General features: G+C 34.0%; 1 protein-coding gene across 1 annotated transcript in view; it reads left to right on the top strand.

The window, feature by feature from the left end:
- Positions 1 to 12926, top strand: part of mfr (ferlin family C2 domain-containing myoferlin misfire) — a 147316-nt gene that overhangs the window by 41481 nt on the left and 92909 nt on the right. Inside the window, exons 9-14 of the mRNA XM_072545025.1 lie at positions 986 to 1093; positions 1151 to 1303; positions 7643 to 7810; positions 8443 to 8559; positions 8619 to 8735; positions 11777 to 11920. Coding sequence (XP_072401126.1) covers positions 986 to 1093; positions 1151 to 1303; positions 7643 to 7810; positions 8443 to 8559; positions 8619 to 8735; positions 11777 to 11920 — 807 coding nt within the window. The remainder of the gene's footprint in view (positions 1 to 985; positions 1094 to 1150; positions 1304 to 7642; positions 7811 to 8442; positions 8560 to 8618; positions 8736 to 11776; positions 11921 to 12926) is intronic.

Below are 12926 nucleotides of genomic sequence, written 5' to 3'. Positions count from 1 at the left end.
TTACAGTGAGTCACCGAACGAAAGAGAGGCCCGCCGGACCGACGAATGCCTTGCGTCTCTCTCCCACTCAAACATGATCGGTCCGCTGCGCGCGCAGCACTAGAGAATTAGGCGCGTTGAATCGGTGCGTGCTTCCGTGCTTGTGTCTCTGTCTTTCTCGAGCGTTCTTGGCGTTCAAGACACATTACAGCAGAAACACTTCCTTTCATTTCATATTTCTCCTATCATCGTCCTATCCTCAACAAAATCACTCAAATAGAAATTAGTTAAGTTTAAGTTTAGATGTACAATGTTTTAGTAAACAAAATATATTTCTATAGTTAAAATTTGTGCAATTCTTATTTTCATTAAATTCCTTGTTCCTATTGTGCAATTTAATAATATTCATATCAATAAATATTCTACCGAGAAAAAGACGTTGTCACGTAAAATCTACGCCCGTAAAACCGACTTTACAGGCAACCGATTTTTTATATTTATTTTTAGTCCATATTTTTTACAGAAACTATTTGTTTTGTATAGCAGTAATTAGAGTTGTTCAGCAGAGCTTGCCATAATCACGGTGTCATCTGCATATCTTATGTTGTTAATAGATCTTCCGTTAATTATTATTCCTTCACTTTGAGATAGTAATGCTTCTTCAAAAATGGCTTCACTATATACATTAAATAGTAATGGGGACATAATACATCCTTGCCTAACTCCTTTCCTGATTTGAATTTCTGGACTGGGTTCGTTATCTATTACGATTGGTGCTCTTTGATTCCAGTAGAGGTTCCAGTATCAACAAAACACACAGAACCGTAAAGAGTGGCGAAAAATGGGAGAGACCTATGTCCAGTGGACAGAAGAGATTGCATGATGATTATATATATATATATATATATATATATATATATATATATATATATATATATATATATATATATATATATATATATATATATCAATAAATAAATATCAATATCAATAATTTGTCTTTTAGGGTAATATACTAATGCATGTTAAGAACATAGGTAATAGATATTCATATAAGAAGAATTTTCGTAAACTAAAACACATATGGAATAAAATAAATGGTTTAGTTGAAGATGTAGGTAAATATTTATATGAAATTTAATTTTTTCTAGACAATTATTTTACTTTATAGATTCAAGATTGTTGGCCCTATGTTATTCTCTGGTTGGTACATGGAAAGAAAAAAGTTGCTTGCGCTAAAATTTTGGTAAGGGATATCATGTATTCACCAAGAGAAGAGGAGAGAGGTCAAGACTGTGGTAGAAAACAAACGATTTGTTTTTATGTAAGTGTGCATTAACAATTTCGTCAGATCTATCGCAGTTATATCTACGGTTCTCAGTATGTGTGCTTTTATGTGTTTGGTTTAATATGTTTCGTAGTAAACCAATTGGCCTTATTTTATATTTATCACGGATCTATTCGCTCCGTGCGTGACCATGGTACCTTGAAACGATGCCAGCGTGCGTAGCGGCGAAATATAGCAAATTTAGACTTCTCTATTATTCTCATTTCGTTTTCACTAAATTTTTGTCAATTCTGTCAAACTGGATGGTAATGGTTATGGTAGATCTTCTTCTTCTTCTCTTAGCACTACAACTCGGGGTGGGTTGTGACTGACTGCACAACTTGCATCCATCTTGAACGGTCGTCCATAATAGTTGGGTCAGTGGGTAGCCCCATTGTTCTTAGATTCGACTATATATTGTCTCTCCATCGCATTCGTGGACGTCCTAAGGGCCTTCTTCCTATGTGGGCTTCCTTCCATATTAACTTGGCAAGGCGGTTATTAGGGAGTCTATGGATCTTAGACGTTGGGATTTAATGTCTTGGACTATATCGCTCGCTCTATACATCTGCTTGACCTCAGCATTTGTTATTCATTCTCATTCGGTATTGGTTGCTATTAATGTCGTGATAAGGCCCAGAGATTCTTCTGATGATTTTTCTCTCAAAAAATTTAAGTTTTCTTTCAGTTTTTTGGTCAGGGTCCACGTCTCACACCCATACATGAGCACCGGTCTAATCACCGTTTTATATATTCTAATCTTTGATATTCGTTTTAGGCTTTTAGATTTAATGGTATTGTGGAGGTTGTACACTGTACATACATCTGTTTGCTGCCTGAATTCTTCCTTTAATCTCTTCCGCGATATCGTTATCTGCAGTGATTGTTACTCCGAGATATTACAAACTCTCCACTCTTTCAAAGTTATATGGGTCTATTGTATTTTGCCCTATTCTATCTCGTCCCTTTTGTCTCTTGACGCACATGTATTTGGTTTTCTCTTCGTTTACCCTTAAACCAGTTTTCTTTGCCTCTACCTCCAATTTATTAAAAGTCTCCTTTACATTGGTGACTGTGTTTCCCACAATGTCTATGTCATCTGCGTATGATAGTAGTAATTTTGGTCCATTTACTGTCGGTAATTATGTTTTAAGGTGTGCTGCTCTTACTACTTTCTCCAGGATGATATTAAAGAGGAGAGGTGACAGCGTATCTCCTTGTTTCAGGCCACTGCTTATTTCTAAAGATTCTAAGAGTTTGTTACCTATCCGTATTCTGGATCTACAGCTATTCACACATAACTTAACAACCTGGATAAGTTTTTTTGGAACTGAAAGTTCTGTCATTGCATTCCACATATGATGCCTTTTAATGCTGTCGTACGCTTGCCGGAAATCTATGAAGAGATTTTGGATGGTTCTATTGAATTCCCATCCTTTTTTCAAGCAGCTCTCTTAGAGTAAAGATCTGATCTATGGTCGATCTATGTTTTCTGAAGCCAGCTTGGTATTCCCCCATGAAATTTTTTACAAACGGTGTCAGCCTACTTAATAGGATGTTCGATAAGATTTTATATGCCGTATTAAGTAGGGAAATGCCTCTATAATTAGAGCACTTGGTTTTGTCTCTCTTTTTATAGATGGGGATTATTACACTTTCTTGCCATTTTATTGGTATTTTCTCTTCGTTTGATGTAAGTGTTATTAGTTTGTGTATTTGTTTATGTAGAGTTTCTCCTACGTACTTAAGAAATTCAGCCAGTATATTGTCAGAGCCTGGAGCTTTTCCGTTCTTTAATCTGTTAATTGCTTTCAATCTTTCATCTATTTTGGGGTCCTCTACCGGTAGGTCCACCCCAAAATATATATTTTCTCCATGTTCTTTCTCTTGATGTATGTGTAAGTCTTGAAATATTCTTGCCATGTTTGGAGCAGTTCTTTTTCATTTATTAATAATTCATCATTTTTTCTGAGTACAGACACGCATCTAGGTCTGAAGCCTTTCTTTTCGGTTGACACTGATTAGTAAAATGCTCGACTATATGACTGTTGCCTATTCTTTTCCATTTCTTCATATTTCCGTTGTTCATACTTTATTTTTTTCTCTTTAATTAATTTTGTTGTTTCTCGGCGTGAAGTTGCATAGTTTTCTTTACTTTCTGCTGTTCCTTGTTAAGGCATACAAACAATGTTTGCATTTTGAAAACGATTTCCAAACTGGAAATTGAAACATCAATAAACGTACTTTAACCTTTAATTGTGGCTTATTCCCATTTAAATAGTAATTATTTTATTATTTCTCGCCATTCAGGATCAGGATATACCAACCAGAAATTACCTGAAATATATCGTCAAAGACCCTCAGGTCCAAAATGACAAATTTCAATATAGATGTCAAGCTCAAGGAACTATCCAACATCTGCAGGGATTTGCTGCAATTGAATATGAGGAACGGCATGACTCAATAAGAAAGATCTATTATTAAGAGATAACCATCAAACTTGGACTTTTCCAAACAAACCATCTTCCATATTATCAATACGTTCCTAAGAGTATACTTGAGAATGACAACTACAAGCCATACTGAGACCGCACTGTGCTCATAGACCAAACAGTGGCACATAATAAACCAGATCTCATACTATTTAATAAACTTAAGCGACAAACAACACTAATTGACGTGACGATACCCAACAAAAATAATCTTCGTGTTAAACAGAACGAAAAGATCGTCAAGTACAGGGATCTGAAAATTCAAACACGAAGACAATGGAGAACGGAAAGTACCCAAACAATACCTATTATTCTACCTACTACTGGATTTTATTTCGAAAAACCTAAAAACATAAAAAAGCTAGGTCTGAACAACCATCTCTACACGACCATGCAGAAAGCTGTAGTACTCAACGTCCAGATGTGTACGAAAATGTTTGGGAGATACCAAGCCAGCATATCAAGTCTAGGGCTCGATAACATGGAAGGAGTCCCACCAGAGCTCAATTCTATTGATACCGTAGGTATCTGGCATGAGTGAATTTTCCCCTTTGAGGGAGTGAGAGCTGTAAGGCTAAATCTGGATATTATATTATATTATTATATTATTATATTATTATATTATTATATTATTATATTATTATATTATTATATTATTATATTATTATATTATTATATTATTATATTATTATATTATTATATTATTATATTATTATATTATTATATTATTATATTAATATATTATTATATTATTATATTATTGTATTATTATATTATTATATTATTATATTATTATATTATTATATTATTATATTATTATATTATTATATTATTATATTATTATATTATTATATTATTATATTATTATATTATTATATTATTATATTATTATATTATTATATTATTATATTATTATATTATTATATTATTATATTATTATATTATTATATTATTATATTATTATATTATTATACTATTATAATATTATATTATTCTATTATTATATTATTATCAAGATTTAGCCATACGGTAAGGTATCAAAAGGATTGAGCTCTGGTAGGACTCTTTCCGTGTTATCAAGTCCTAGGTAACTTGGTATGCTGGAGTATCTCCCAAAAATTTTCGTTCACATCTGGACGTTGAGAGTAGTACAGCTTTCTGCATAGTCTTGTAGAGATGTTCATTCAGACCTAGCTTTTTTATCTTTTCTAGGAGGTTCTTTGAAATGACTCAAGTAGTAGGGAGAATAATAGGCATTGTCTGGATACTTTCCATTCTCCACTGTCTTAGTATTTGAATTTCCAGATCTCTGTACTTAAAGATTTTTTCGTTCTGCTTACCACGAAGATGATTGTTATTGGGTATGGCCACATCAATTAATGTTGATTGTCTCTTTAATTTATTAACTAGTATGAGATCTGGTCTATTATGTGCCACTGTTTGGTCTGTGAGCACAGTGCGGTCCCCGTATAGCTTGTAATTGTCATTCTCAAGTATACTCTCAGGAACGTATTGATAATATGGAAGATGGTTTGTTTGAAGAATTCCCAGTTTGATAGCTATCTCTTGATAAATGATTTTTCCTACTGAGTCGTGCCGTTCCTTATATTCATTTGCAGCAAATGCCTGACAGCATCCGGTAAGATGTTGGATGGTTTCCTGAGCTTGACATCCATATCGGCATTTGTCATTTTGGAACTGAGGGTCTTTGACGATATATTTCAGGTAATTTTTGGTTGGTATAACCTGATCCTGAATGGCCAGTAGTGAACCTTCTGTTTCAGGGAACATCTTTCCTGATGTCAGCCAATAGTTCGACGCTATATTGTCGACATGATCTTGACTGACCTTATTTGGATGTCGCCCGTGAAGAGGTTTACCCATCCAGGTGCGCATTTTTTCGTCCTTAGTAAGATGGTTTATGCGCATTTCTGGTTCCCTCAGTTTGATTGGTGTTGTATTATCTACTGCACAAATTGCGCGATGTAGAGTAGATGTCTCTGCCTGCTCCTGAAAATAAATTTTTAAATTAGTAATCTATTTTTCTAGTTGCTCACTTATATCCATAAGTCCTCGTCCTCCTAAATACCGCGGTAATGTCGTTTTTTCTACTTCACTTCGAGGATGGTGGATTTGAAGATTTTTTATATCCGTTTTTGTCCACTTAACAATACCAAATGAGTAGCTAAGCGGTACATGCGTAGGTGTTTAGTGCCTTAAACAATTTTTTTCTGTTAAGGTGTGAACGAAGCAGGTATTTTACTCTTCGTATAAACTCAGTAGTTGTCTCAGTTTTCATTGTCTTATGGTCAATCTTCTGCACTTGCTTTATTCCGAGGTATTTATACATATCATTTTCATCCATGGCCTCGATGTTCTGGCCGTTTTGCATATCGAATCCGCCGGGTTGAACTTTTTCTTTGATTATATTTAAGACACGGCACTTGTCAAGACTGAAGTGCATACGATTATCATTAGAGAAATTTTTTACTGTTTTTAGCATCTGATCCAGGTGGCTTCGAGTGGAAGCCAATAGTTTTAAACCATCCATATACAATAGATGGTTAAGCTTTGAAACAACAGTAGTGTTATTTTTTATGCTAAAACCTGTGTCAGTTGAGTTCAGTATCTGCGATAGGGGGTTCATCGCTAGACAAAACCACAGTGGGCTCAACGAATATTATTATAGTATTATCCCAGATTTAGCCATACGGCTCACACTCCCTCTAAGGGGAAAATTCACTCATCCCAGATATCTACGGTATCAAAAGAATTGAGCTCTGGTGGGACTCTTTCCGTGTTATCTTGCCCTAGGTAACTTGGTATGTTGGAGTATCTCCCAAAAATTTTCGTACACATCTGGACGTCGCGAGGAGTACAGCTTTCTGCATGGCCTTATAGTGATGTTCATTTAGACCCAGCTGTTTTATGTTCTCTAGGAGGTTTTTGGGAATGACACCAGTAGTAGATAGGATAATAGGTACTGTCTGGGTACTTTCTATTCTCCATTGTCTCCTGATTTGTATTTCTAGATCTCTGTACTTGGCGATCTTTTCGTTGTATTTAACAGGTAAATTATTAGTATTGGGTATCGCCACATCAATAAGTGTTGTTTGCCAAGTAATTTTATTAACTAGTATGAGGTCTGGTCTATTATCCGGCACTGGTTGGTCTGTAAGCACAGTGCGGTCTCAGTATAGCTTGTAGTTGTTATTTTCAAGCATTCTGTCAGGGACGTATTGATAATAAGGAAGATGGTCGGTTTGGAGAAGTCCCAGTTTGTCAGCTAGTTCTTAGTGGATATTTTTTCCTACTGAGTCATGGCGTTCTTTATAATCAGTACCGACAAATGCCGGTAGCAGCCCCCGGTAAGATTTTAGATGGTTTCTTGGGCTTGGCATCCATATCGGCATTTGTCATTTTGGACTTGAGGATCTTTAACAATATATTTCAGATAATTTTTAGTTGGGATAACCTGATCCTGAATGGCAAGTAGGAAACCCTCAGTCTCGGGAAACATCTTTCCTGATGTCAACCAATAGTTCAATGTTAACCAATATATTATTATATTACTATATTATTATATTATATTATTATATTATTATATTATTATATTATTATATTATTATATTATTATATTATTATATTATTATATTATTATATTATTATATTATTATATTATTATATTATTATATTATTATATTATTATATTATTATATTATTATATTATTATATTATAATTTTATATTATTATATTATTATAATATTATATTATTAAATTATTATATTTATCATTATCATAAAATATTATGGTCAGTATTTAAATCTTTCACACAAATTCCAGGATTATCCTCATGACAAAAGTCATCTTGCGGCCAAAATGGATATAACGATGTTTCTTTATTTGGAGAGACACAAAAACGCCTGTGTTGCAAATGTTCTTTCTCTGGGTTCCGATTTCCAGGAACACCTTGACTCTCTTTCTAGACATATAATTGCCTCAGAAATATATGTAAGTAATACAAAACAGTACATTTTATCACAAAATTGTCGGAACTTATTATTTAAAACACCAAATTTTTTAGTACACTAAATATAATTTTAATCGGTTGATATTTTAGCTAAACATATTTATCACAGACAGCTTTATATTATTTGTAAAACGTAAGTTATTATTAATGACGCCAAGAGACAAAGGTAAAAAAAGGTGAAAGTAAATTAGTTAGTAGCAGTTTTTCGTTTTGTTGCCTTGGATGGACCTTCAAGTTAGCCATTAAGTGAAGATGAGTCAGGACCAATTTCTTGCTTCTTCGGACCTTTTTTTTCGAAAGCCATTTTGTTAGTATAACCGATTGGATTGCAACTAATTGGCTTCATATACCGTGGAACCTACACTTTACGTGCTCTCCAAACTACGGTGGCGGCTTAGTTAAATTAGAAAGATCCAAAATTCTACATAGATTTATTCAGTAGCTTTTGGTTTTTGCAAAACAAAAGGTTAAGGAGAAATATATCTATAGGTTATTAAATATGCGATAAATAATGAAAAAAGATGTTACTAATAAAACTAAAAGTGTATGTTTGTTTAAAATTGTTGTTCCGCAGATAATATTAAATATAATCTTACATTTAATGAGTTTTTAGCACTGCGAGTTACGATGTTACATCTTTCAAGGAAAGATCATATGCGGCTTTGACAAGAGTGGATTAAGTGATCCATTTGTAAGAATAATAGCTCGAAACCAAATCAAAGAAACACAGGTAAAAATATAAATCCACAAAAAAATTTTATTAAAAAATAAGCATTTGTTCATTTTTAGATTATCAACTATTCACTAAATCCACTATGGGACGAAACGCTACTGTTTACCGGTATATCGATAAATTTGTATGAAGTTCCGTCAATTTTATTGGAAATATTTGACAAAGATGAATTTGTAAGTATACTAATAATTACTATTTATTACGAATATTAATTCTATCTCTAAAAATTTACTACTTTTGTTGGGAATAAGCTACAATTTTACTTTAATACTCGTATTAAGTTTATTTGTCGTTTGGGTTTATACTTTACAAATCGTTCTGATTTGGGAAAATTAAGTTGCCAAGAAAATCTCTAAGGACTCCACAGAAGAAGTTCTCATGGTTAAAGTTTTGACGAGTGCGAATATTAATTCAGTTCATTACTTATCACTAAATAGCATCCCCGGCAATCAAAATAGATATTAATATGCTTCAACAAAGGACACACCTCCCAAAATTAAAAACTAAAAGATGTCAGTAGCAGAAGATATGAGTTTACATAAATTTTACATGCCAAATAAAATGATCTGGAACGGAATCGACGAAACCATAGAACAATGAGCCACTGAAACGATCCAGTCAAATAAGAAACTCAAAAATCTGTGGTAGAATGAATATTGTAGTGAGGCTATTTTTTTTTCGTCTTTATAGAGGGGGGTCTAAAATCTTCAAAAGACATCTCAGTCTAGGACGCCGCCTGACTAAAATTGGTGTAGGATTCGTTCTTCGTACTCCAGGTGATAATTCCCGAGGTACTTTAAAATGCCCTTTCGTCGCCGAGTCTACGCCGAACGCCTACCTGCTAAACCAGACCCTCCTCTGTCATCCAGCGATCCGGAAGCGGAATGGCCCCTATAAGGCCGGCATTACTTCCGAAGCACTACCTTTATTCATCCACAGACTGTCAGCAAGGAGGCTCCCTGTCTCGGGGTAGCGCGTGAGTATAGGCATTCATCTGTGTCAGTCTTTCCGTACCTAGAGAGGTATGCTCTAAAACACACTCGTGTGTGGAATGCATAAACATCCTTTGGAACTAATGAATACTTTTTGAAGATTTTTATGGAGACATCAAAAATATTTAAATTAATTGAAAAACTGTTCAACAAAAGTCAAATCAATGAAAGGGAGGATAATTTCAAAGGATATCATACTCATGAATTCTACCAGCTTTTAAAACACAACTGAGCAAATTTAAACCTAGAGCCTTACATATTAGAGGACTTGACAGTAAGTTAAACCATAACGACCAATCCTGTCCTGCAGCTTTTCTAGATTATTTTTGCTAAAATCCCGTATGATAGACTAGAATTCAATCCTAGTGTGTCTCCTTCATACAGTTCTCCGCCCGCTTTCGATGAAATCATAGTGTACAATTTTAGGGCATGTACACATGCGAAACTATTAAAATAGGTATGGTCCAAAATAATTAGGAGAGGTAATTCAATGTTATACGGACAATAGTCTAAAAATGGATACATAACTGTTATACAGTCAATATAATTATACTGTTGTATATACTCGTTGTATTAATATAGATAGGTCTCCGGTATCATATAGCAGGTTTTCATTCACGGTATTCACACACGATTGTTTCCCGTACGAGTTTTAATTGTCTGTAGCGGTTTAGTTTGTCTATAACAGATTTGCGGTATTTTTTCACTGTGTACATGGTACTGTTTCTTTGTGAGTAGTCGTTTACTGAGAGGCAGAAAAAGGGTCTGTTGGTTATGGAATCCAAACTCATTGAACGCTAAAAACACTTCTGTTATCTGCAGGAACCAATATCAGAGAGGTGAAAAAAACACGTTTATTCGTTACAAGTGGTGAACAACATTATGTTCTATACGCTAACAAAAAGAGGCGAACACAGCGTCTATTATCTCCGAAAGCCAACACTGGAGAGCGAGAGAATCATGTCTATTTCTCTACGGGAGTCAAAATCAGAGAGAGCAAAAAACATATATTTGTTACGGTCACCAAATCAAAGAGAGGTGCGAAAAAAGGGTCTGTTGTCTATGGGAGCCTGCAGTCAAGAGAAAGCGATTTTTTGTTTACTTTGTATACTAATGTCTATTTGGGTAGTGGTAAAAATAAATATTAGGAATTAATATTAAGAATTGGTTTAGGTAATGATTTTAAATTCAGGGTGGTAATTTAGTACTTTATACAGCCAAAAATATAGTACTGCTTTTGAATGTGAAAAATTGACTACGTGGAAACTATCATCATCATCAATTAGCCTATATTTGTCCACTGCTGAACGTAGGCCTCCCGTAAAATGTTCCACCTATTTCTATCTTGTGCTTCTTGCATCCAATTTGTGGTGATGCGCTTGATATCATCCGTCCATCTAGTCGGTGGTCGTCCTCTGCTTCGATATGCCATTCCAGAATCTTTCTGGTCCATCTATCATCCGTTAATCTTGCAACATGTCCGTCCCAAGCCCATTTAGCCATGGCTATTTTTTCAACTGCATCTGTGACTCCTGTTCTTCTTCTTATTTCTAGGTTTGGTACTTTATCTGTGATGGTAATACCTAATATTGATCTTTTCATAGCGCGTTGTGTAACTCTTATTTTATCTATTGTTCTTTTTGTCAGAGTCAGTGTTTCTGCACCATATGTAAGAACCGGTAAAAAACACTGGTTAAAAACCTTTCTTTTTAACCAAACTGGGATAACAGACTTGAAAATGTTATTCAATCTACCAAAGGCAGCCCATGTGAGACCTATCGTTCTTTGTATTTCAGTTATCATTATCTCGGCCTAAGCGAATCTCATGCCCTAGATATTTGTAAGCTATTACTTGATCGATGCTATGGTTCTCAATCAGAATTTTACCGCTGACTACAAGGTTGGTCATAAATTTTGTCTTTGACATGTTAATTTTAAGACCAATTGTTTTTGACACTTTATAGAGCGTGTGCAGCATTTTTGTAGCTTTATCAACTCTATCAGATATTAAAACGATGTCGTCGGCAAATCTTAGGTGGTTCAGATCTTCCCAATTTTCTTCTTCCCCGTGGAAACTATACGTGGCATGAAAAACAGCAAATCTGGTGGTATATACACGTATATTTAGAAACTCATCAGAATTCATGGTTATTAATTCCAGTTTCAGTTAAAAGTTTTTTGTGCTAGCTTGTATAATATTTTAAGTGTTTATCTATTTTTAGGGTAAAAGTGAATTTATTGGAAGAACTTTAATAATTCCCAATTGTCGATTACATACTTATAATGATGATAATATTACTTTAAAATGGATTAAATGTTTTTGTAACGGAGAAATTTCTGGAGAAGTGCTTGGCGCTTGTGAATATGTAAGGGTATAATAATTAGATATTTTTTTGTGAAATAATAAAAAAAACAAATAAATATTTCTATTTAGCAATAAATCACTATCTTTTTAAGAAAATTTTTGTTTTCAACACTTCCACAAAATTTATTTTAAATTATTATTACTACAGCTATTTCGACTAGAGTGCCTTTCTCAAGTGATCTATTTTTGGCATGTGCTTACACTTTCTAGTCTTTAACTGAATATGTTGAGAAGGGGAGAACTGTTTGTCTCAACTTGTTCATTCAAAATTATGTCTATATTTTTTAATTTGTTGATTTTCATAGATTCTAATAAAGATAGCTTAAGGCCTTTCTTTTGAATGTGAAGAATTTGAACTTCGTCATTAAAAGAATAATTATGGTCTAGAAGGTGAAGTGCGTACGTAGAGTCTGTTTTTCTACTATTGAAAGCCTTTGTATGTTCTGCTATACGTTTGATAAAAGTTCTACCAGTTTGACCGATGTAAGTTTTTGGGCAGTCGCCACATTTAAATTTGTATACTCTGCTGTGTAATTGCTTTTTCTTTTTACTCTTGTTGTTCTTAATACATTTGCCTAAGTTGTTGTTTTTTCGAAAAGCTGGTGTTATTTATTTCTTCTTTATGTGTTTGGCTATTTTTGTTGATATCTTGTCTGTATATGTAATGACAGCCCACATGAAGAATGGACATATGGTGAGTGAAAACGTAACCATTTCGAGAGGGGTTAGACAGGGTGTATTCTTTCGCCACTGCTTTTCAACCTGGACACGGAACAAATATTTCTAGAGGCACTGGAAGAGTACAAGGAGGGCATCAAGATTAATGGCTTACCAATAAGTAATTTTCGATATGCAGATGATACTGTTACACTGGCCGATAACATCGAAGATTTACAGATGATGCTAAATAGAGTAAATACAACTGGCAACCAATTTGGACTGAAGATCAATAGAAAGAAAACTAAATTTATGGTGATCAGTAAAAAGAACATTCAACATATCGACCT

This window comes from Diabrotica undecimpunctata, chromosome 9 (genome assembly GCF_040954645.1).
Source record: "Diabrotica undecimpunctata isolate CICGRU chromosome 9, icDiaUnde3, whole genome shotgun sequence".
Taxonomy (NCBI): domain Eukaryota; kingdom Metazoa; phylum Arthropoda; class Insecta; order Coleoptera; family Chrysomelidae; genus Diabrotica; species Diabrotica undecimpunctata.
The sequence above is the reverse complement of the archived record's forward strand: the minus strand, read 5'-3'. Positions and strand labels throughout refer to the sequence as shown.